Source organism: Epinephelus lanceolatus, chromosome 1 (genome assembly GCF_041903045.1).
Source record: "Epinephelus lanceolatus isolate andai-2023 chromosome 1, ASM4190304v1, whole genome shotgun sequence".
NCBI classification, from domain to species: domain Eukaryota; kingdom Metazoa; phylum Chordata; class Actinopteri; order Perciformes; family Serranidae; genus Epinephelus; species Epinephelus lanceolatus.
The window spans coordinates 19,959,069-19,984,582 of record NC_135734.1 but is presented as its reverse complement, the minus strand read 5'-3'; the positions used below and the strand labels follow the sequence as shown (position 1 = coordinate 19,984,582).

Below are 25,514 nucleotides of genomic sequence, written 5' to 3'. Positions count from 1 at the left end.
CTTTTATGAAAATAACTTAGTGTCATAATTGCTGAAACTGTCACTATATTCTGAAAGAAGTACATGAGACAGAAAACAACCTATCAGAGCCGAGGAGTCTCTAAAGCAGCTGTAAATAAGAAAGTTTGTGACCCGACCGCCATGTTTGAAACAGCCGAGTGATGGGCTAAGCACTGGTCAACAGCTCAAGCAAACATTCTCATTTTACAGCTAAACAGTGCACTAAAATATGTTTCTGAAAACATTTGAGGCGAGGAATAGGCAATGCAATAACAGATTCTTGATTCATATTTTATCAGCACTGCCTAGTTTGGCAATTTAACCACAGGTCAGGAGGCGTTTATGTGCAAAAAGTCCATTAGAAGTGCTTAAAGGAGCTATATGTAAGAAATCTAAAGCAAATAGTCGTAAAATCCTCCTAATATGTCACAGAGACTAAGGAATAATGTTCATATAACATACTGATCTTACCGACAACAACAGTACAGCCAGAATATTCGCATTTAAAAAACATTTTTACGGTCCGCAAATCATGTTTATGTTTTGAATTTGTGTTTTGGCCTGTTGCGCCACCCACCGCCGTCTACCAGTCACACAGTCAGTAGAGTCTCAGCATCAGTTACAGTTACGACTGAGCTACAGCAGCACGGCAAGCAGCATTAGCAGTGTCCCGGTACATAGCATTAGCAGCCAGCTCCTCCTCAGCTGTATCCCGGCAGCAGCGTTAGAAGTGTCCCGGTACATAGCATTAGCAGCCAGCTCCTCAGCTGTATCCCGGCAGCAGCGTTAGCAGCAGAGAAGCCAGACTTGCTCGAACGGTCCGCTGGAAAACCAAAGATCAAGGACGTGGCGACACAGCCCTGCCACGGCAGCCGCCCATGGGCAAACAAATCAGTCTCCAGCATGCCGCTGTCCAGCAACCTCGAATCTGTAGGGGAGGGGGGGCAGACACGACTCGCGGCAGTATTTTGAATTTGAGTGCAGTAACCGTTTTGACCACATTCTTACATACAGCGCCTTTAAAGGCAATAGAGAAGACAGGAGAAGATTATTTTACCGTCAGTCTCAGTTAGTACTGTGTGAATCTACAAACAGTTTCAGCAAATATAAAAGAAGTTATGTTTTTGTACAAGTTACCATGTACAGATTAAATGGCCTCACATATATCCTGTCTGTGAATAAACTTGGAATTACTGTTTGTGCCTTTAAAATGGGCGGCTGTAAAAAGTGTTGATTTTCAGAGACCACCCAGACACTCCTAAGAACCTCCAGCCATAAATATTGATTTGTACCACCACTCCACAATCAAAAGAAACTAAATAAACCACTCTTTTCTGGGCGTATAGGAAGGAAACTACCACACCCAGCCTCACCATCACTGTATGCAGGAAAGCACTAATGCATACAGCATGCACACACAAGTACACACAGTCCACGCTGCGCTTACTCATGCATAGAATTAAGTGGTGTCAGGCCCCCTGTTGTCTGCCACATGCCAGCCCCACTACCACACCTCAGCTGTGGTTTACCTTCCTACTGTTGGTACCGCAAAGCATTCACAGGCTAGATACAGACAACATTAGTTTACATAATATGAGACTGACTTTGGTTTTCACTCAACCAGCAAATCACCACAAATCAGCCTCATCTCTCCGACTGACTGGCACCGCGCCTCGCTCGTCTTTAAATTACATGCTTTCTGAAGCAGACATATTGCACAATATGTGATGCAGGCGCAGTGGGACATTGCTGAGTTGACTGTGCCTTTTCATGAAATGACAAAAAAGACGTTCATATTCTTTCATTTGTATCTAAAGCAATTTTAAGCAAGACAGAACTGTCGTGTTTTGTAAAGTCTACTCAGATTTCAGAGCTCAAAGTGTTTTGCACATCTGCAGAGGAACAATCACAATGCCCTGAAGTGGTAAAAAGTTTTTGCCCACAGTAACATCTGTTACTAAGTTTCTATCTCAAATGACTGTCAGCAGGGATTTACTCAAGAAACTTATGAAATTTTAATGATTTACATATTTTGCTTTTTTTCCTTAAGACTTGCTGTGCTTTGACATTCTCTACTCTATTTTGTATGTTTTTAGAGTTTTGTGATGTTATAATCAACCTTTGATATTCACCAAGGTAGCTCCAGAGATGTAAAGTCTCAAGACAACATTGGTGACAATACCTTTTATGAAGCAGCTCTTGTTTATGTTGTCAGGATGGTCCTCAAGTTTGGAGGTTGCAGTGTCAAAATGTCAGTGCCACACTGTATGACACTTTAATGGTGGGCATATTTCTGGTTGGATAAGAGATGGAGTGTTGATGTTAGACTCCCTTCAACCGAAACAAGAGGGTATCATCCTGAGAAACACAGCCACAGGCCTACCTGCCATACACACCTCCACATAAATAAAAGATTACAAATCCCTTTAAAGTCTGTGTTTGGAAATTTAAGGATTTACTCTTCCCTAAAGTGTGCCTGAATTACTAACCCTACTCCCCCTGCCAATCCTTGACCATCTATTCCCACCCTCTTCCGGTCTGCTCCACCCTGATTGGCATGAGCAGCAGAACCCTGGATTACACCTTGTTGCAGGGGGAGCTGGATGCCCTGTGGTCTCCGCTCCACAGTGTGTCCTCTCTGCACCAGCTGGGCAGGTCAATGAGCAGGTCAGTGATAGGTCCGTAAGCCATGTCTCAGGAGCGTGGTGCAAAACGCTTTTGTCCGATTGGATCATTAACAATCATCGACTTTGCACTGCCCCCCTCAGACGCCTGTTAAGTCAGTGGCAACTCCAAATGCCAAATTCATGCCCTGCTGCCAGCAACTGCCAACCTCCCTTAAGCTTGTAAATACCATCTGCCCGGTGCTTTTAGGTGAAAAGTAGCTGAGTTTGACACTATTCAAATGGGGGAATGAGGGGACATCTGTGGCCTTAAACCATGGCATGACACCTGTCATGTTACTATCACTGTGTGCCAACAAAGAATATGTAAAAAAAATATGACTTTAGAGCTGCTGTTTGAATAAACTTAAATCTGTTCTTTGTCTTTGGCACCATGATGGCACAGAGAGCTGTGTACACACGTCGCCTGACATCACTGGCTTTGCATGCTCAGATGCTACAATGATTGATGCCAAAATTAGTTGAGAGTCGAGATATGGATTTTTCATACATGAAAGTGGAAATGAAAGGGGTTACTTGAATAACAACCTTATCCTCCTTTTATCTCTCTTTCAATTACTGGTTTTGCTGATCATTCATTTTCTCCCCTCATCTGTTTCCCTTCCTTCTGCCTCCCTGCCATGTATATAAAAGGGATAGTTTAGATTTTTTAAAGTGGGGTACTTATCCATTGTCAGTGTATTACTTGCAGTAGATGGCGCCCAGTTTGGAAAAGCTGAAAGGAGTAGCGACACAGAAGCTAAGCAATGTCCTGCTGTGGAGGGGGGCAGGAGAAAAACATATTTTAGCCACTTAAAAAGGCCCAACTGTGCCACAGCGGCCCGGGTTCGAGTCCAGCCTGTGGCCCTTTGCTGCATGTCATCCCCTCTCTCTCTCCCCTTTCCACACTTAACTGTCCTGTCCATTAAAGGCAAAAAATGCCCCCCAAAAAAATCTTTAAAAAAGAAAAAGAAAAAAATAATATGAGTCTAACTAATGCTTTTCACCATTTTACCTGGCCGTCAGACAGCCCTTTAAGTCAGGGCAGTGAAGCCATCATCTATGCTCTCTTCAAAGCCACCAGACTCCTTTGACAAAAACTGTAATTCAGTTCTACCTTGGAGAACACTAGAGTTGTTGGTCTACTGCTGCTTCAATTGGTTAGATTGTTTGTGTAATTGTGTGTCTTTAGTGTTCCAAAGGGTTAGTTCAGATTCACCAAAGTCACACAATAACACAACCGAACTAATTGATCGAGGCAGTGATAGACTAGCAGCTCCTGTGTTCTGTTCTGCTTTTGTTAATGGAGTCTGGTGGCTTTGTAGAGAACATACGTAGATGGATGTGACAACTTAAGTTCCCCATCAGAACTGTCTGACGACAAGGTGAAGGGGTGAAAATATTTTACATTTAGCTCCTGCCTACCTCTCCAAACTGGAGGTGTGTTGACCACCATCTACTGGCTATGAATAAGTATCTCACGCAGCTGCGTTCCAAACAATCTGAGCCATCCCTTTAACATCAACTGTTCATCCATCTTTTTCCTGAATATATCCACATGCACTCCTGACATCTCCTTTACTTTACCTCTCTATATTTCATATTGTTAACATATCTCTTGTTTCTTGTTTTTCCTTTCATCTGTCTAGCTGTCTTCCATCTCTCAGAGAGCTCTCCAATAATCGCAGCCTGGACAACCTAGACTGCATTGGGGGTACAGTCTCGTCCTTGCCACACTGGGATGATGATGACTTCAGCCAGGCCTGCAGCACCTTGGGCAGACGTAGCTGCCTGGCACAGGTCAGTGCTTGGCCGGACAGTGATCGCATTAAATGTGAACTGTTAGATTTCAAATAATGAATCTGTTTCTGTCAGTCTGTTTTTGTCTCTTACTCTCGTATTAGCTCAGATGATATTTTTGTAATGAGTTAAGAATACATTTGTTCTTGCTTGAAATGAACATGACTAAGCTCTAAGCAAACTCTCTACTTTCAAATCACCAGTCAGTTTCAAAGAGCCCTTTGTCTGCCTTGAGCTACTAACATTCATTTCCGTAGTATAATTTGCATTTTCACAGACACTGCTTGAATGGCAGTAATAAAATGAGCTTCCTGTGAACAAAGAATCTCTATTTTCCAAATGTATTTCATATTAATGTTATGAACTTAAGAACCAAATGAATGACATTGGTAGTTTTAAGTCCAATTTATCTACTTACATAAGAGCTATTAGCCTCCCACTGACAAGGTCACTAAGATGATGAACAGCTACTCAGAGTGGCTCTGATCTTTCTCAATGAACTAGTCAAATGAGGCAGTGCAGGCTATTAGTACAGGATTTACACCCAATCTCTTGACAGGTCACTACATTACAACAAATGTGTCCAATATGGGAATTTATTGCTTTCATTTGGATGCACAGCAGCATACCGAACACATTTAATATGCATTATAATTTGGACTTGTTGAGGTCAAGCTGTATAATTTGGACCGTTTTCTAAAACAAAATTAATTCAGAACAAGGAGCTGAATTAGAACAAGTGGAAAACGCCTTTAACCATGACTCCAAAATGTGTGTAGGTGTATTAATTCTCTGCTTCGTTTTCTTTCGCGCTGCCTCTCCTGCACTCACCCCTTTATATGCTTCTTACCAGTCAGTGGACCATCAAAATATCTTTGCTCCAAACTCATTTTTGACTCCTATTCAGGCTGTTTCTGTCAATCAACAGAACATGAAGCCTATCATCTGCAAGGCCGATTCTTACTCTTCAAAAGAAGTCTAAGACAGAGCATGCAGCTGTTGTATAAACCAAACTCGAAAACTTTTCAAAGGGATGTCTCTCACCTTGGCATTTCTTCCATTGCCGTAAATTGACAGCTTTCATATAGCTGGACATGTAAGAAATGTCAAAAAAAATGCATTTTACAGATGAAATCAAAAGCCATCCAGAAACCTAGCATGAAGGGAAGCAAGAGGCGTAACACTGGTTTCACTGGGGTTGAGCATACACTATATAAAATGAATGGACGTAGCCACCGTGACATCACCCATTAGTTTGTAGACTCCTGTTTTGAAGCCTCAAGTTTGGCATCAATTTGGCCATCGCGATCTTGGATTTTTGGAGCCAGAAGTGACCCAAGGTGACCATATATGGGGGAGTTAGGGAGGAGCAAAGGGTGTATCTGACTCATTTGCTGCATTCAGGTGCTCCTCGGATGGTCCTATTTCTCGGGTTCCGACTTTGATGTGTTCGCAAATGCTACAAAGACATGTTGTATTTTATTGCTCAAAGGATTTAAACAACATGTTGGTAACAGTTTGAAGCTTTATATTACAAAGTGATATTGTCTCAGATGTGATGATGCACCAGTACATCCCCTAAAACTACCAAAATATTGCTTTACCTGACTAATGCTACTAACGCTTCTAGCTAATCAAGGTCACTTTTCAGGGACAGCAGCTATTACTGTATTACACTATACATATAAGCAAAAAAATTGACGTGCAGTATGAGAACTGATAAAAGTTTATTACCGTCAACCAAATTACAATTTACTTTTGTCTGCCAAGTTTCTAAATATATGATGTCAACTCAGCAACTTGTGAGCCAAAATGTTTCTCAACTTGTTACGACTTGAGGGGGAGTTCGTGTCAATTTTCCCAGTTGGGAATTCATTTTTACGATTACTGCAACACCACATGGACGCAGGGATAGACTGCAGTGACACCTCACAGACAGCCTGTCACTTAAAGCACCCCTAATTTTTGGCATTTTAACATTGGGTCTTTCTAACAGGGGGGATCGACTCACTTTTGGAGCCAGCCCCAAGTGGCATTTAGAGGAACTGCATGTTTTTGGCATTTCCATGTTAGCTTAATTCTTCAGCTCCAGAGGTTGCTGCTTGGGGTTGAAGAGCGCTGTGCTCTGCACTGCTTAGCACTGATTTTACTTATTGTACCTAATTGCCAAACACTTAAACTTTTGACCCTTTTGGTGCCATTTTATTGTATCCCATCAGATGTGTCTCACAATGGGGAATGCCCTTTACAAAAACAGCTGTGCAGTTAGTGGTCACCTCCAGTGCTGGCAGCAGCAACTGTGATCAAAATGAACCCACTCATGCAGTGCTGTTCCCTTTGCTACAGTACTGCCACTGCCTTTGCTAATCTTGCCTTTTTCTTCCTCAAGCTACGGGACCTGGAAATGAGTCATCATTATGAAGACCGCAGCTCCGAGTCTACATACAGAGATTCCCGTTCCCACTCTCAGGACAACCCAGAGCCTCCAGACTTGCCCATGCCAACATGCTTCCGATCCCGCAGCCACAGCTACCTGAGAGCCATCCAGGCTGGCTGTTCCCAAGATGACGACACAGCATCCATAGACTCAGGCTGCTCACCGCCTCCGATTGACACCACTGTTCACACCTACAGCACCAGCACTGGTGAGTCACTGGCTAAAAAAAACAGCTGATAAATTCGCTGGGAATGAATTTATTTGACTTCATAAACCATATGAAGTGGAAAAATGGAAGAGTTCTTACCATGATGCAGTGATACGTGTAGCCAAACTGAATGAGCTGAATGGTTTTTTAGTAACATACACAATATGTATAGTGCATATCTCTTAATTAATTATTAAACATTGATGATATTTGCAAAGTTTTAACCCCTTTTTGGAGCAACTCAGAGTCATGGTCCAAATTCTTACTTTGATTTGTTTTTTCCATAACATTACTTTAAAATGCTCTTTGTAGCCTTGGTCCTCCACTAGTCCTCCAACATGCACACACCAGCATTTTTTTAGCTCAAATGCAGCCTTTTTTGCCCACGCTAGACGACCTTCCTACACAGTGGAAGACATGGAAAGAACAGTTTGGCTCTTACCTGATAGCCAATGGCTTGGACAGAGCTCCAAAGGAGAAACAGCTTGCAATTTTTCTTCAGCGTTTGGGGACAGACAGACAACGCATCCTACCTGAACACACAGGTAACAAATTGAAACCAGCCCATATACCTTAAAAAAGATGTTATCAATTTACCGCTTAAAGAACTACAATAGAAGAGAAAAAAAATCTAAAATTCACTGTCAAAAAGAGCCACAGTCAGCCAGTAGAGCTTTGGTTATTATTGAAATGATTATACAGGGTTCCACAGTCATAGAAAAACTGGAAAAGTAATGGCGTATCACAATTCCTTTAAAGGCTTGGAAAAGTCATGGAATTTTGTTGTGTGTCACCGAATCAATTGTGACAGTTATCTTCCATGGTAGGCCTTCTACGTAATGTATCATAATGGCAAGTGTAGTTTCCGTAGCTGTTGACGTAACAGAGCTCTAATAATAAGACAGGGTAAGTGGAGATAGGAAAATAATGTGACAGTGTTATTTAATATGTTTCCATACCAATTGCCCACTACTACTTTTAAATTGTACTGCCTTTTTGAGATGGAGCAATTGACATGGGTAGCCTGGGGCGTTCAGTTGTCCCTGCTTCTGTTTGACTGGTCATTGCCACATTGTTTTTTCAGACTTGCATCCAGATATTAGTTTATGATCAAAAGCATTAATAAAATAATGATAGTACAGTCAGTTCCATTTTCCCCTCATGCTTAAATGCCAGTGCCAGACTAACATAAGTGCTTTTAAAGGACAGCTATTGACTGTGCCCATAGTCTGAAGTATGTGAAGTGAATATGAACATAACCAACTATTAGAGATTGGAAAAGGTTGCTGTTTAATTTCCATACAATATTTAACATATACAGTTATGCGTGGTATATGGTCATGGAAATGTTATTATGGGTCTTTTAAGAGTCATGGAAGTTTTGAAATTTTGTCCATGAAAATGTGTGCGATCCCTGATTACAGCGCATCACGCACCGGGCAAAGACTGTTGACATCTGACTGCTCCTTGTTATTATTACCATAGAGTATCCACCACGTGGCGCTCTTTCCCATTAGTCTTTCTAATAGACCTCAGAGCATGTGCTGCCTTCATGTTCGTAGAATTTTTTCAGATATTATTCTGGTATTGCTGATAGTTTGATTTTCCTGTCGTGCTTCAAAACATCATCATATTTTGACAGCTGGTAGCGGCTGTTTTTTGTAAGAAAACTTAAAATATACTTTTATAGTTTCACTGATTTTTTTTTTCGTTGAACTGTTTTGATGATTTTGTTTTATGCTGTGTAATAATAATAATAATAATAATATAATAATAATATGTGAGAAAGCCATGTCCCTAAAAATAACATTACTACAGTATCCACGTTGTTATTCAATTGCCTATCAAAAGTACCTTAATGTGCACCAAAAGCAGACAGCACTGTCAACCTGTCGCGGACAACCAAGATAACTTTTAGGTACAATAATCAAAGTGTAGAGTTTGAGTTTTCCGAGGCGGCCCTGGAGGCATCAGTAGACACGCCACCACGCCTCCTCGCGCTCACAGATACAAACAAAGGCAACCATACCCGGCTCCTCTCTTCATAGCCTTCAGAGTCTGGTTACAGCTGCTGGAAAATCATCTAACTTTTAACTCAGGACTCCGCTTTGCTGAATATCTGTCTCCTCCTGACAGCAGGGTGAGTCTTAACACCGGTATAACTTTAATAGTGCTCAGTGTTTCCGTTACTAACGTTAGTAGTTTAACTTGTTCAGTCACTGGACTCTTTTTAACCGCTGACCAGAGAAACTTGTAAGGTAAGTTAACGGTAGATACTTTACTAACGTTACCAGTTTCTAGCTTCATTCACTTTATCCGAGAGTATATTACACTAAAGCCACGTTTTACACTGTGTGGGTGTGAGGTTGGCATTATATTCAACTTAGTATAAACTTCAGCAGGTGCTGTCGAGCATTACCGTCAGAGGTGTTAAAGGGCAACACCACCTAAATTAGGAATTCCTGTATACTATTTCTATGGCCTAATAAAGTTTAATTCATATTTGTGAACATGAGCTACTGTCTCTCAAAGCCAGAAACCAGAGAAGTCTCAAACTTGTGATGTCATAGAGCAGAAAGCAAGGGTGCTAAACCCATTTTAGTTCATGGGCCACATACAGCCCAATATGATCTCAGATGGGCTGGACCAATTAAACCATTGCACAATAACACATAAGTACCATCAGCTCCAATATTTACCTTTTTTGTGATAAGAATTACAGCTACATTCAGTAGACGTTCATCCTTTTACAACACAGATCAACAGCCTGAGACGGCAGAAATATAAGTGCAATTTCAACAGTGTGTCTCAGTTTTTCCACTCCACATTCAGTCAGTCTACATCTCACGGTCAGTATGTACATTTCCTGATACAGATTCTTCTGAACTGAAGCTGCTGATTGACAATACTGTGCACAATGTTCAATATCTTTAAACATGGTCACAGTACGTATTCATTGTTATATCAGAGAACTGTATTGTGGTCAGGGTGGAAAAGCCTCCGAAGCAGAATTTTGCAAGAAGTAGGCAACACATTGTTTAACTTGTCCCTGAAACCTGGCACCTCTCATCTCGTGGGCCAGATTGGACCCTTTGGTGGGGTCCATGGGCGGTATGTTTGACACCCCTGGTGTAAAGTCTGGAGCTGCTCCACTGAATCGGAATCAGATTTTATGGACCCACATAATGTTTGTTTTCTGTTTTATACCCAAATGAGCTTTATTCTATTGTGGTGTTCTCAGTGCTGAAACAGAGAACGCACTCATATGCTCAGAATATTCCTCTGGGTGCTCTCAGTGTCATCTATAACATCTTCCCCATGTCATTGTCTATGGAGCAGCACTACACAATACTCTATGACATTAAAAATTTGAGTTGAAGCACTCTAGATTTTAAATTTAGGAGAGTTGTCCATATTTACTAATATTTTTGGACTGCCTCAGACCATAGGAATTACATGTATGACTTTGGAAACTGGCGTAGTTCCCCTTTAACTACAATTTTTTTCTTGACTCCCACTGCTCAAGGACATCGGCTGTCAGCTCTGAGTTAACATTTAACCATGCTCATTTGCTTCCCTTCTGTAACTAAACTTAGAGGGAATGGCTGGTTTGTCTGACATGTTCAATTAAAGAAATATTTGGTAAATGAAGAGTCAGATGTAAACAAATTTAGATCATTAAGCAAAGCTAAAACGGTGTGTGGGGAATTAGGGGAGTACGTCTCACAGCTCTGAGAGTGATCGCTGATGGTCTGTCTGTCTCCACAACTTGCCTCCATGATTGAAATGTTTCATGATATGTCATTGTTCCCGCGGCGTTGTTTGAAGCACTCTTTACTATATTAATTGTTGAGTATTCCCCACCATGTGTTCAGTGCAAAGTGCTCTGCCGCTCATGGCTGTGATGCTCCACCATGGGAGTCAGGATAAGTGGGACTGTTAAAACTGTATGAAGTTATATGTAGTTGTTTGAATGGCCCTATAGCTGCCTACGCTTAATAAAAGCTGCTTCTGTTTGGTTGCTGAAATGGAAAATTGGCCTTCACGGAGGATTATTTGAGGGCTGCCCCACTTTGGTGCCTGTGTATTGCAACATGGATTAAATCCCATTTTGAGGTCACATTTAATATAATGGCTGTGCGGTTTTGAAGCCGTGCTGTTGTTGAAAGCATTTAATGTGATAATTCATTGGAATAATGGCTTTTGTGACAATGGAGGGGCAATGGTTCCAGGCAAGGGTGTCTATGTGTTGTGGCTGTTAATTGATTAAACAATACAGATGGGTCATCTGGCAGGCAGTAGGCTACTTGGCAAGCGATTTTTAACAGTTAAATAGAGCAACACAGTCCACCCTTTGTCTTTCATTGTTCCAGCTTCTTGTCCAGATCCATTTGACCACAGAACAGAACCACCTCAACAATCAGCTTAAAATTTACATTATTGCTGGTGGATTATTCAACAGGCTTAATAACACACGAGAAAGCGGAACAGGAACTGTCATCCTGAGTGTCTTATCTGCCCCACAGTCATTGAGATTGTTTGACCATCCTTGGAGTGGATTACATAATGAAGATGGGAGGCAGATTTGATCACGGTTCGTCAGAGGAGTGATGCATTCTGTGATGTGCCCAATGAGGGAATAAATCCATTCAAATTAACAAAGATGAACAACTGAGACCCAAGTCTGTTCACTGAATTATGGCTTAACGCCCTTATTTACTTTAATTACATGCCATCTTTTTGTCTCAGTTTACCACTTTGCAACATTCCTATAGAAATTATGTGGGCAAATCTTTAGGCAAAACATGTTTTTAAACCCAACCTTGTGCTACCGACTGTGATGTCATTATGGGAGCTGTGGTTGGTTAATTATCTCTCCACAGTCTTCTCATGTTGACAGTAAAATGCAATTAACTCTGTGGGTTCTGGCACATAAAGATTGACCAGCGTTTCCTTTTTTTGTGGTTTTTCTTTCAGTTTGTGAGTGTTTAGTCAAGATATAATCTTTGAGTATGCAGTAAATTGCTCATGCTGGTGAGAGGGTAAGTGGAAAACAGTCACAGGGGCGCTGGAAACTGTTTTTCAGCTACTGTAGCCTCATGCAGCTAATTGTTTTCCAGCCTTGAAAATCACATCTTGAACCAGGGCTCGCAGTGGACAACAGCACCACTGTCCAGATGGCATGAAAACAGCAGTGCTCAGCGCCCACTCCAGATTCCACTCACACATTTTGGCACAAAGCATCTGCTTGTCTCTGTTGTTAAATTCTCTGCTGTACAGCAACCAATAAGTTCTTACTGAGCAGCTCCTGTATGCAAATTCAGCTACAGTGTTTGGCACCGTGTCCTTTGTTATAGCTCATTTCTGTGGCACTGATGAGTGTTTAGGTTAAGGAAAGGCGTCATCAGCACTGGATCTGTTACCAGTTGCCATGCTTGTGCAGCTGTGTGTTTGTGTGGATGACTTCTGTCAAATAATCATATATGGGAAATGGGCTGAATTAGACCATGTGCCAATAGCTGTCCATCTGTCTGTGGGAACTTTGGGTGGGTGCATGCTTTTATCAGAAATCAGATTTCCACATTATAATCTCTTTGCTACACTACAAACTTCTGTTTTTATAGCCTTTATTTTTGATGTAGCAAATATTTTATCACCAGTTTCTCACTTATTTGACTGCTGAGATCTCGGATGTGGCAAAACCAGTAGGTAACCGCCATAATACAGTATGAACAGTAGATAATCTTGTTTAAAACCTGTCTGATAAGGTTTGCGGCTGTCCTGTGCACACCATTTTTAAGCTGTATTTCTGCAATGAGATGTAGGGGTGCTGCAAATATTTTTATCATCAACCTTATGGTAACCTGCATGAAAACACATAAAAGACTGCACTCTAGGAGTTTTTAAGTTGGTTTAAAGAGAATATCAGTAGAAAGCTGCACTTTAAAATGTAACTCATTCTTTTTGTGCATGTGCCTTTTGTGTTCAGTTCAGTGTTCAGTTGGTTCAGTAAATGAATATTGGAAATATTGGAAATAACATGCAGTTTGTTTTATTTTAGCAGTATACTGAAAGCAGCAAAAAGGCAAACCTAAGAGTACAATTTAACATCTGTTTATTTTTCACAAGTAACATCATTATCACGTTGTTATTGCATATTTTCCTCATATTATGCAGCCTTGCGTGACATATGCAAATCCCTAAAACTGGTTATTTGTGACCAATATATGTGCTAAGTGTGACACAAGACTGAGTGTCTCCAGTCATGCTAAAAGTTCTGAGAGACTGTACAGTAGGCGCAGCGGTGCCTGGAGCTACATATTGATTTCCACATGCTGACGCACTCTCAGTGACAGTCAAATCAGGAATACAAAGCAAACACTCTAGACTATTTGAGGTGCAAACACTAGGATCGTTAAAGTTAAAAAAAAAATTAACAAAGCGGCAGTGCTAACACGCTGATGTTCAGCAGATACTATTTTCCCATCGTAGGCATTGATGTATAAGGAGAGACCTGGACACAGCGTTGTAGGCTGGGCCCTGGTTTGTTCCTATGGAAGTTGCTTAGTGGCACATGAAGCAAAAAAAGCTTCATTTCCAGAGTAAGAAATTCCACGGATCTTCTGCACTGTGGGGCCCAGAGAGCAAACACACTAGATTCTTATGGTGGCCAAGCAGCTTAATTCAGGTTTAGCCCTCCGCTAACTTGAATTGGGATGTAAATCTTTTCATTGTGCGGCTCTTGCAGACTTTAGAAATGTTATCCGACCAAATGGATCAAATCCCGGTAGTGAAATGAGTCATAGATGTCTCTTCCGCTATTCGTAATTCCACATTTGGCTACTATGGAAAATTGGTTTCAAAGCCTGGTAGGTGTTAGCATGCTAGCATTTGATTATTAGCAGTAAACACAAAGTACAACTGAGGCTGATGGTAACTGTCATCAGTTTTTAGTCCAGGTGTGTTTAGTCATACACTTAAGTATTGGCCAATCTTGACCTGATGGTGGAGGTATATGGAAAGTCAGGGGATCACCAAAAATGTGACAAAATAAACATAAAGAGGACACAAATATACACCAAATCCATACGAAATTTCACTGCAATCCATCCAATAGTTATAGAGATGTCAGCCTTAAACCAAAGTTGTGGAGTGACCAACATGGCTAGTCCCAGAGAGCCCATTGTGTGGCTAAACTTGTCAGCGCTCTCTGGTGTAAAAAAATATGCAATGACAGCACTGGTTCCAAAATAAAATACATTATCATTGGTTTTTCTCTACTGCAGTTTCTTATTACCTTTATTGGCCAACATTAGGGGTTGAAATCACCAGAGCCCAGTACTGTCACACTAAATATTGCAATACTATACTGTATTGATTTTTTTCTGCACCCCTAGCTAACATGTACAACATTGATATATTTGTCAGAAGCTAAAATGGGCTGATAATATTGGCCCATTTATTGTGTCCAACTCTCCTACTTTATTTTCTGCCTAATCTCAGAAGCAGCTGTCAGTTATGATTTTGGGGCTTGTTTTTGTGGGTAAAGCAGATTCTGTGGTATTAAGACTTAAGGGTGAATTCTGTTCAGATGACGAAAGCATGATGTGACACTTGGAGAACTGCAGGGCGGGGGTCCAAACACACACACACACACACACACACATCCATGCCCTCTCACACCCAGTTAATGACAGCTATCCTGCAGACTGGGATGCAGGACTGGAGCCTGTACATCACAAAGCTGCCACAACAGTGACAACCCTGTTCTGCCCAGCATCTACGTATCTCATGTCATGTGCGGGAACATGGACAGTGAAAAGCTGTCACAGCAGGTTTTCCTAAGGCGAGGATGGTGGTCAGAGGCTGGTGGATAATCCATGGCTAGTGGCCTATACTGTCAAACTATATCGTGGTTGCTAAACTACAGGTTTCCTAACATAGATTTGTTCGACTGGATTTCTGTCTTGCAAGATGCCAAGAGTGGACACGATCCGTTGTGAAATGACAACAGCACTGGATATCACTAGGAGGCCATAGTTGACACATCTATTTATCTAGCTATATTTTGGATTTCAAGAGCAGCTTTTTGACTAGCACACTGGGTTGGTGGCTCCCATCTTTAAACTGTGCAGCACAGGGTGTGTTCCAACAATAAAGCATCACAGTGAGTGAGTGCTGTTTGTATTACATCCTGTTATTTACAATGAGGGCTGGACATCCAAAAGGGTGTGTGTGTGTGTGTGTGTGTGTGTGTGTGTGTGTGTGTGTGTGTGTGTGTGTGTGTGTGTCCGGTCTGTTCTGATGATAATGTGTGGGATATGAAGGCACAAAGCCTGGAGATGGTTTAATTTGGGTGGGGTTCTGATGTCATCTCTGTTGTGTACAGTTGCTTTGTTTTGGCTTCATTGAAATGTATCCTCAGGTGCCGTTGGAGCATAAGTCAGGTGTAGATTGTAGGAGGTCAGGTGGGTTATAAAAGGATAAAAAGATCAGAAGATTGGACACTGCTGAGTAGCAGAGCCAGTCTGCAATTACTTGCATCAACACAGGGGAATGGTTTGACTGACGCCATTGTCTGTCTGGGTTTTCTCGTTTTTTTTCTCGTTTGTTTGTTATAAACAAACAGAATTGGCAACAGGAAATCACAAACTCACTAAGCTAACTGAAGCTTTCGTTAAACATGATCTTTTAGTTACATATCAGCCAACAGCAGACTGCAAATGCAATAGCATGCAATTCTAAATAACAGGGGTGCAAATCTATTAAAGCAAGATACTCTTAAAGTAGCTCTCAGAAGGACCAGCAGGACCTTGGAGGCAGTAGTGATGTTGTAGTTCAAGCTGATGCAAATCTCTAGAATAACTGATCAACATCAGTTTGACAACTCACAGTTCAAGACCTCAATCTGTCACAAAGACATGTGTAAGGTCATGTGAGTTTTGTGATAGGTGAGGTTGCATAAACATTGGAGATAAAGCCAGGAAGTGGATTACAGTGAACAATAACCCTTTTGTTTAAGTGTTTTCTCAGCAGCTCACATGTTTGCTGCAGGGCTTTGTCGAAATCCTAGATGACTGCAACATTCAGCGCAGCAACACGAGACATAAACAGTGTTTGCTTCTTGCAGTGCCTCAGAGGGTCATCAAATGCTGTCATGTAGCTTCCTTTCCGATGTCACCACAGGAAATTGTGACTGTTTATTACAGTCTCAGTATTAATGAGAGTTTGACTGAGGTTTCTCAAATCTGGTGATTATGTATTGTCTGAGCAGTCCTTAGAATTGCATCTGACACAGTTTCATCTATTGGAAGCATATTTGATGTTATGATATTAGGCTATGACAGCATTAACTGTCCCACTGATTCACTCATTATGGTGCAGTCTGCGCCATAAACTGATGCTTGTGAACAAAAATGTCAAAGGCAGCAAATACAGAATCTGAATCCATAATTAAATGATCAGGCTGATGAAGCAGCTTGTGCTGTCACAATTTATTTATTTGAACAAACATTATTTCTCTCAGCTCGTCCTCAAAATACAGTCTGTCCGTCTCTGTTCTCTCGTCTATGGTCTGCTTTCCACTGTTTTTTTCCAGTGTGATGTCGAATAAAGCATCTGTTTAAGGGATCATATGGTGGCTGCATGGTTCATAATGTTACAAGAACATTCCCTGTTTAGATTATAGGTTTTGGTGGTCCAGCATTGCACTCTGCCTGCAGCGTAGCATGAGGGGATTTCTGTGGTCTCTCAATTGAAGGCATCAGAGACTCTTTGAATTTTCGTACAGGCAACAGAAGAGCCTCTGAGTCTTTATATGATCTGCATGAGAGGTCTGTCTGCGACATTTTATTTGCATTTTGAAACCTTATAGATGAATGAATATAATGTCTCAGCTACTTAGAGTTGTAATTTTTTATTTGTCGCCCATAAACTCGGTCTCTTCCCTTTGTCACTGGGTGACAGACAGGCCATTCATTTCTGCTCTCACTGATACACTTCAGACTGTAAGGGAACACATCCATTGACCTCCTCACAGACAATTGATTTGGTTGATGGATAAGATAAGTGAATGAATGCCTCTCCTGGTAATGAAATAATGGAGTCAGACAGGTGGAGGGCAGAGCAATGAAGGAAGATGTTTAACTAAGTCTTTTTTGTGCATTAAAAAAAAAAATTCCCACTGTAAGGAGCTCAGCTGTGGATATTTAACCCTGTATACATGCTACCATGTGACTATGAAACTAAGCCGGGTAAAATAACTCAATATTAACAAAGCTTTGCATATAGTGTCTACTGTTTTTTATAGTTTAGTCAGTTGCATTAGACAGACTCTTTCCTGTCTATCAGACCAGGCACTTTGATAACAGTCATTAACTCACTGAGAGAATGGAAATGAGCATCTGTCATAGGCAGATTTGTCAAAGTGGTTTCTCTCCCTCCTCTCTCTCTATAGTTAATGCACCTTCCTATTATCCTGTATAGCTGGAGGGTATATTTGGTCTGGCATCAGGGTGTGGTGCAGATAAATGTCCTCCTCTAACTTCTCAACTATACTCAGTCCAAAGAGTGAGATGGCCAACCAGTTGCTCTCCTGATTTCATCACCTGTCTCATGATCAAGGCTTTGAAGTGCGGTGCATGTGTGTGATTCGATTTAGTCACCTGCGTCAAGCGGTATGTTTGTTCAGTGTCCAGCCTGATTTGATTTTCCACTTTACGGGATGCTTTACTGAGTCTGCTGGTGTTCCAGCTTTCATGTAACAATAATGTTCCTGTGTATTCATGTACAGTATGACATGGACATGCTGAGAAAACTTGTTAGTCAACTCTCAGAATGATGCTGATAAGCAAAAAGGCCGAGCTTTATCTTCTGTAATTTGTTCGTTCTCATTTTGAGTTCACTCGAGATCTGCTAGAACATCTCTACCTCTGTCATTTGTAATCCCTCTTTCTGTATTTCTCTCTTTCTCATCTCTTTTTCCCCTTGTCCGCCCCTCCCCCTTTTATGCTTCAGTCTCCACATGCATAACCACCTGTAAGAAGGCTGCGCCTCCGCCAGTGCCACCCCGCACAACCTCGAAGCCCTACATCTCTGTGACAGTGCAGAGCAGCACAGAGTCGGCCCAGGACAATTACCTGGACCAGCAGGACCGGAGGTCGGAGGTCAACAGCCAGTCAAGCCACGCTCACAGCAACTCCTCCGACAGCCTTGACAGCACCCGTGCCAACAGCCTGGCCCGGGGTATCCCCCGCCCTCCACACATCATCCCCACTCCCATCGCTACCACGAGAGATCCAATCGCCCCCACCACCACTAATGCTTCCACCGAGACAAGTGACGCAGTAGTCCAGCATGAATCACTGAGATCAGGATTAAACAAAGGGAATCTAGTGGCAGAGGAGCCCCTCGTGGCACCAGTGCCCAGGCGGAAACTGTCCTCCATTGGCATACAGGTAGGCAGTGGGACCGCTGCACTATACAGGGCTGGTACAGTTGAATTAGGGCTCTTATTACATGTAAATGCACGCTTATACAGTCAAGATAGAGCCCTAGTCACAGTGTTTTTCAAGTGTAGTTCGTTCTGCCTGTTGAGTTTAAATCCAGGAAAAAGATCATTCTAACAGTTGCGGTGTACAGCTATGTCTGAGTGTGTCACCTCAAGCCCAAAAATGTGCCTGCAAGCTAAAGGTCTCATTAGGTTGAACATCCCTCTATCATTAGAGCTGGCTGTACTCTGCAGCATAGAGGGCAGAAAATGCATATTTGTGTTCTACCCCAGCCGTAACTTTCTGCTCTGTGTGTGCTGAAATAACAGCCCTTTTCTCCATTTTTGCAGACCATGCACATTAACAGAGCTCAGTCAGGGTGACTATTAATCGTGACACTTAATTGAAAACGAAGCACAAAATTACACAGCTTTTCTCTGAATTGTTCCCCCGATGATTTGGTTTTTCACTCGGAAAATTAAAAACGCTGCACAACTGTATAGTTATGCGAGCTAGAATTTGGAAATTACTGATTTAATGTTACTAATTTTGACTTGCTGAGTGGTTATGCTTTTACTAATTTCATTGTTTATTCATTCTAAGGTTGACTGCATTCAGGAAGTACAGCGAGAGGAGACCCCACCATTGGCCAAATTTCAGTCAATCGGAGTACAGGTGGAGGACGGGTGGCAGTAAGTCCTCTTCCTGTCCTTGTAACAACGTGAGGAATTTACATTATAGCCACACACACTGCTCTGACTATTCCTTCCCTTTACAGAAGCTATGTAGACGTGAAGACAATGTGAATGTATTTTGTCTGAAAACTATCCTTGTGTGTTGTATTAGAGGTGTTAAAATAGATCCCTGGCATGAGCTTACACTATTTAAACTTCTCTTCTACATTATTGCAGTGTAGTTTGCATTCTGTGCTCATCATGTTTGAATGCCAGGAAGTTCCCTTATGCCTTCATCCTGTATTTTCTTACTTTTGCATGCTGCGTTTTATGTTTTGTATGTAGCAGCTGTTCTGACTCCTGACTGGTATTTTATTAACTTAACCAGCTACACAAGAGCCCCTCTGTTGAGTTTGACATTGCCTTTCCTTGTGTTTTTATCAGTGTTGTACACGCATTTGTGCTCTGGTACAATCCCTCACATGCTTATTACCCTGTGCTTTCCCAGTCTTTTGCTGTTCTCGTCCTTCATTGATGTTGGTTAAGATTCTTCAGTCAAGCACCCATAATGTTTCCTTATCTGACTAAATTGCCACTTGTGAGCATTTCCTGAGTTATAACAAGAAATGGAAATGATGTTGAGTCAGACAGCATTCATATTCAGTCTGTTTTTCCATTTGCTGTATGAACACAAGAAGCTAGACTCCCACTGAGTCTGAGTGTGCTTTTATCAAAGCCCAGTCTCAGATCGATCCTCTTTATTTATATCTATATTGATCAGCAGAAGTGACTCAGTGTCGAAACTAAGCATTGTGTGTTTGTTACAGTAATGGAGACATTATTCTTGAATAATTTATTGTTTTCTTTGTCCACTATTGTGCATGTAACAGTGGACAAAGCAAACTAAATTGGCAAAATTGTTCTATCATAAAGGCCCATCTGTAACAGTGAGTCTCACCCTTTGTTTCAGGCTCAGTCGCTCCAGTAGCATGGCCTCAAAACAAGAAACGGACTCAGACACACAGGACATCCCTGTCATCACCCATATCAATAACGCCAAACACTCTGAGAAAAAAGTCATGGTCAATAGTGCCAGCCAATCCACAAGCTCCCCTCCCGGACAGGACTATTTAGACAACGGAGACACTACCGGTGACACCTCTTCACCCCCGCCACCCAGGCAGATCCTCAACCGCTCAACCACACGAAGTAGCTCTTCCTCCTTCTCAGAAAGTCTGGACCCAGCACTGGACCCCTCGTCCCTACCGCCTCCAGACCCTTGGCTGGAGAGCGGGAACGGGAGCAACAGCAGCGTTCCCCAGAGCGGAGGAGGGGGGACGCTGTGTCGGAGAGATGGCCACTGGTTCCTGAAGCTGCTGCAGGCCGAGACGGGACGCATGGAAGGCTGGTGCCAGCAGATGGAGCAGGAGACCAAAGACAACCAGCTCTCAGAGGAGGGTAAGGCTGCCAGGGTAATCGCCACAAACCCGGGTGTTTTTGTTAGATTGCTTCCAACGTTTCCACCTCCAAGCATGGTTGTATCGTGAGGCAGTGAAGAAGGCTATGTCAAAGTTTTGACAAGGTTATGTGGCCAGCCTGCAAACTGTGGTGATCACTGCACAATCCAATCCTTTTTTCCCTCACGAAAATACATGTGCAAGGAAGATTTTCTCACATAAACAAAAAATGATGGTATAGCCAATCATCTTTTAAAGATTTACTCTGCTTAGCATAATGTATATCCATCTTTCCAACTAAGCTATTTGGCCCAGAAATAGCAGAACGAAGCTAAATGTACAGGCAAAGCATTGCTAAAGTCAACATGTCCAAGCCCTCTGAATGAACCCTGTAGCCTGAGCCTCCTTCCAGAGGTCTGTTGCTGTCTGACCTCACCATGTGGTTCAGAGCTCAGTTATAGGGCTGCACTCTCTCTTATGGGGTTCTGCCTCAGGCCCTACAATCACTCTATCAGACATACTCAGCATGGAGGGGATGAGGCAGTAATACCTGGGGTTACTACACACAAGCAGGCCTGTAATCCCCAGAATTACACAAATCTACTCTGGAACTGATTAAACCTCCAGATTAGATCAGTGCTCACATCAGCAAGTGAGCACACGCACACAAATACACACACACATAAACAAACAAACAGTAGGAAGGCTTTGGATGCTCAGTTCATATCAGACGCACATCACTGTACGGACAAGGCTCTGTGTGTCTTCCTGAGCCCATATGTTATTTTCAAAAAATATGTGTGTGACCTTTTTACAGTAAAGTAGTCTGTATTAAAATCTGATGCAAATCTGTACTCCAGAGCTGGGTCTCGCCACACTATAATCACATTGCCATAACTTTTCAATCCAGCGATCAGATAGGAGTCCCGATTTTGTCAGGGCAGATGTTTGTCCTAGTTTTGACGCAGCAACGGATGAGCAAAGTGACCACTGACAGACAGCAGTCTAGAGTATAAATATAAGCTTAGATGCCTTTAAAGAGGATAACATTGTCCAATACACTGTAATCCTATTCATGCCATCCTGTGGAGATGCATTGCAAGGCATAAATGTTTCACCACCTGCAGTGTTATTTATATATGTTGATTTGTGTTCTCTCTTCAGTGCTGGGGAAGGTTCGCAGTGCAGTAGGATGTGCCCAGCTCCTTATGTCCCAGAAGTTTCAGCAGTTCCGGGGACTGTGTGAACAAAACTTGGTGTGTATATGGCCTCTCTGTGACACTTCCACACTACAGGTCTGCACAGGCATGAAACTGAGACCCATGAACCCAGAGTGTTTTTGTTCTTCTCTCCTTTGCGAGATATGCTTGCCTTGGTACACATAAAGGCTTTCACACAAATGGGCACGGACTAATCTGGGAACAGCCATGATACACAGCATATTAGGCCTGCACAGAATAATGCATGGTTGCCCACAAGCACAAAAAACAAGGAGCTTATATTAAGCCAATAAGCCATTCCTCTCTGATGACGTGTTTTACTGTAAATGGCGTTATACAAATTGCAGCCAACTACCAGCACATGACACTGTAACACTATAACATCTGAAATGAATAAGCCATCTGTTTTACCTGTTGGTTGATGTGAAGCTTACCTTCCAAAATATTGGCCAGATGACTATGGCTGGTATACGAAGAACTAAAAATCTACAAGAATACATGCAAAACATTAAACGCAACATGCACAGGTACAGTTAAGCATTACATAATGTCATAATGGTCTTAAGGAGCCGTCATTGAGGAAACAGGGAGACATTTCTAAATACATTATAAGGTGGTGAAGGTGACCAAACTAAGCCTGAAGCTGTACGAAACAAAATGATCTAATCCAGACATGTAGCCTGATACTGACAGGGATCATCAAGCTCAGGTCAGGTAGCAAGAAACACACCGCAGAGGATTCAGAAAACAAGGTCACACTGCCACATCAGCTGTCCACTATAAGCTACTGATTACTGCTGTCATTATGTTTATGCTGTGTTTATACAGTTTAAGTTTCACTGTGAAGAAATGATTTGGCATTAGTAAGGCAAATCAACAATGAATGCTTTATATCAGTGGTTCCCAACTGGTCCAGCCATGGGGTCCAGATTACACAAAACAGTTTAATACATTAAGCGGCATACTTGCATTTGGCAATATAGTTGAGCTAGTTTGCTGTCTCTGTCCAGTTGCTGTCCGTAAGTCACTCAATCTACAGCAGGAGATGGCACTGCAAAATAAAAGCTCTGTGCCAGAAATTCACTGTACTTAAAACTAAAGTGTTTTATTTTTTTTACAAACTTTTACAAGGCACTTGCGGTCCATTTAGATTGGACCTGCGACCCACTTTTGGACCACGACCCACCAGTTGGGAGCCACTGCTTTATATGCATGCCTGTACTGTATACATGACCTGACTGTTAAAGCCTTTATATTTGTGTCAGTGTGTAATTTCCTTCACTGCTTTAGCAATTACTAAACATCTTATATTGATATTTTGCACAGTGCATGCAGAATAGGTCTCCAGAGAAGCACGCTCTCAGTAATGTAATCATAAGCAATAATTGCCATAATTGCTTGTCTGGAGCTTCACAGGTCCGTTAGCATGATAGCAACACAAAGCACGTTTTGCCCAAAATGTCTGGACATCACAGCAACAAATGCAGCGTCTTGAATATGACGAATAGTGTGGTGCCTGCACAAACAAAAGCCAGTCTGCTCAGAGCATTACACACTGCAGCTGTGTCAGAAGAAAAGAAGTCGGAGCAGGATTTACTTTATATCTGTTTATCGTTTGTGTAAAGCCTGCACAGACTGGCAAACAGAGTCAGCTGTTTGTAAACAAGTGAGGGGTTTAGTTTGTGATTTTTAATCTTTTGTGACTGAATCCTGAATTATTGCCTTTTTTGACAATGTCAGAAACTTATTGTCCTTTTTGTATTTCTCTGACTCAACATACAGCCTTATTTTACCTGGCTATGTCAAAGCATTTATAGCATTTTCAGTATTTATTAGTCACTAAAAAGGACAGAGCTCTGTTGTGATGCTTTTTTCATGGTCTGGAGTTCAGCTTGACAAAAGATTTGAGCTGTATAATGGCTCCCTCTAGTGAGCAAGATGGAAAGAGCAGCACTTGATAGTAAGTGAAGTATCTAAGTAATGCAGTGCAGAGGTGTGGTGCAGTAATAAGCTGCCAGTAAACATGTGATGTGAGGCGCTGACCGTGAACCATAACTTCTTTGGTTTGAGTCTAGCCCAGGGAATGTTGCATGTCATTTCTTATCTCTCTCCACTTGTTTCCTGTCGTCTCTCTACTGTCAGCTGCCTATTAAAGGCAGGAAACGGAGACAGTAATATTGCATCAGAACCAACATCACTCTAGTGTCACCTAAAGCAAAGCACAACAAAAAAAAACAAAAGGACTATGTAATAAACATGCTAAATATCAGTGGAACCAAGGCACACAAGTTGAACAAAATACACAGTTCCACAGTGACATTTTGTCAGTTCAGTTTTGACACTGTTAATTTACAGTAAGATGAAATCAGTCCTCAGCCAGAAGCTACTGTAGGCAGTTACTGTTGGCCTTTTCAGATAGACCCTATTGCAGAAGTTTTATAAGCAGAATGGATGTGAAGATTAGAAATACCAGGACCAAGTTTGCGAAAAAAATGGCATGGGTGGTTTTGGAGGTGGTGACCCATAAAAGCTGACCCCCCAGATACCCCACCCACTGCCCTGATTCTCACATTAAGGACACATTCAGGACAAAGTATTTTTAGAAATATGCCCTAGTTTACTGAAGTTTGCTGAATTTTCATGAATAAGTTTGAGTAGAATTTTATGCATTGGGTGATTTCTTGACATACATGATCCATCTCTTCTGCTGATGACCATGAACGCAGTGAAAGTAGACTCAGGCATCTCTGTGTTTTGTGTTTTGTGCTACTTCAAGGCCAAACAGCCATTTAAAAGCTGATTTATCCGAGGCCAAGGCCCGTATGCTGAGTATTAAATGTCGTTTTCACAGCGGTACAGTATGCGCACTGAATAATAAGCAACACATGTAGTAACATAGTAACCAGAGGTAGAATAGACATGTAGTGGGGTAATGGGCTCAGACTACCCACTCCAAACCTAACAAATGAAGAGAGCAGAACAAATTTTTACATCTTGGTTTCAAAGATTTACACATACTGGCTTGTGTGAAATGACTTCATAAATGCAACCTTTCCCCTACCCTGCTACGCTGTTCTACTCTCTAATATACTGTATTTCTGACATTCTACACACTGACTGTGTCCTCTCTCCTCATCATTCATTGATTGTTCATTCATTTTCACTCCCCTCTCCCTCTGTTGGTCAGAATGTGAATGCCAACCCGCGGCCCACCGCCCAGGACCTGGCAGGTTTCTGGGACCTGCTGCAGCTCTCCATCGAGGACATCAGCCTCAAGTTCGATGAGCTCTACCACCTCAAGTCCAATGACTGGCAGCCCATCCCATCTGCGGCTGCCCAGTCGCCCCCTGAGCGGAAGGTACTTCCCACCCCTGCTGCCCAGTGCCCTGGCTGGGGTAGGAAAGCCGCCGAAACCGGCCTCTCTCCTCCCACCACCACCACCATTTCTCCCGCTCTTTTTTACCTCCCCATTTGACTTCCCCCTGCGTGGGATGAACTCTTAACAGGGCCTCCCTGTCCAATACAAAGGGGTTAGAGAGATCCCTTTAGGCATGCATGGAAAAAAA

General features: G+C 42.1%; 1 protein-coding gene across 5 annotated transcripts in view; it reads left to right on the top strand.

Moving 5' to 3' along the window:
• dlgap4b (discs, large (Drosophila) homolog-associated protein 4b) overlaps positions 1 to 25,514 on the top strand; it is a 162,443-nt gene that overhangs the window by 130,349 nt on the left and 6,580 nt on the right. For 2 of the 5 annotated variants that reach the window (XM_078167101.1, XM_033626851.2), the window contains 8 exons: positions 2,566 to 2,667; positions 4,313 to 4,463; positions 6,853 to 7,108; positions 18,125 to 18,564; positions 19,201 to 19,289; positions 20,242 to 20,729; positions 21,893 to 21,984; positions 25,136 to 25,306. In XM_078167101.1, the coding sequence (XP_078023227.1) occupies positions 2,566 to 2,667; positions 4,313 to 4,463; positions 6,853 to 7,108; positions 18,125 to 18,564; positions 19,201 to 19,289; positions 20,242 to 20,729; positions 21,893 to 21,984; positions 25,136 to 25,306 (1,789 nt within the window). Of the gene's footprint in view, positions 1 to 2,565; positions 2,668 to 4,312; positions 4,464 to 6,852; positions 7,109 to 7,500; positions 7,654 to 18,124; positions 18,565 to 19,200; positions 19,290 to 20,241; positions 20,730 to 21,892; positions 21,985 to 25,135; positions 25,344 to 25,514 lie in introns of all 5 variants that reach the window. The other 3 variants (XM_078167108.1, XM_033626856.2, XM_033626854.2) reach the window with 3 other exon arrangements.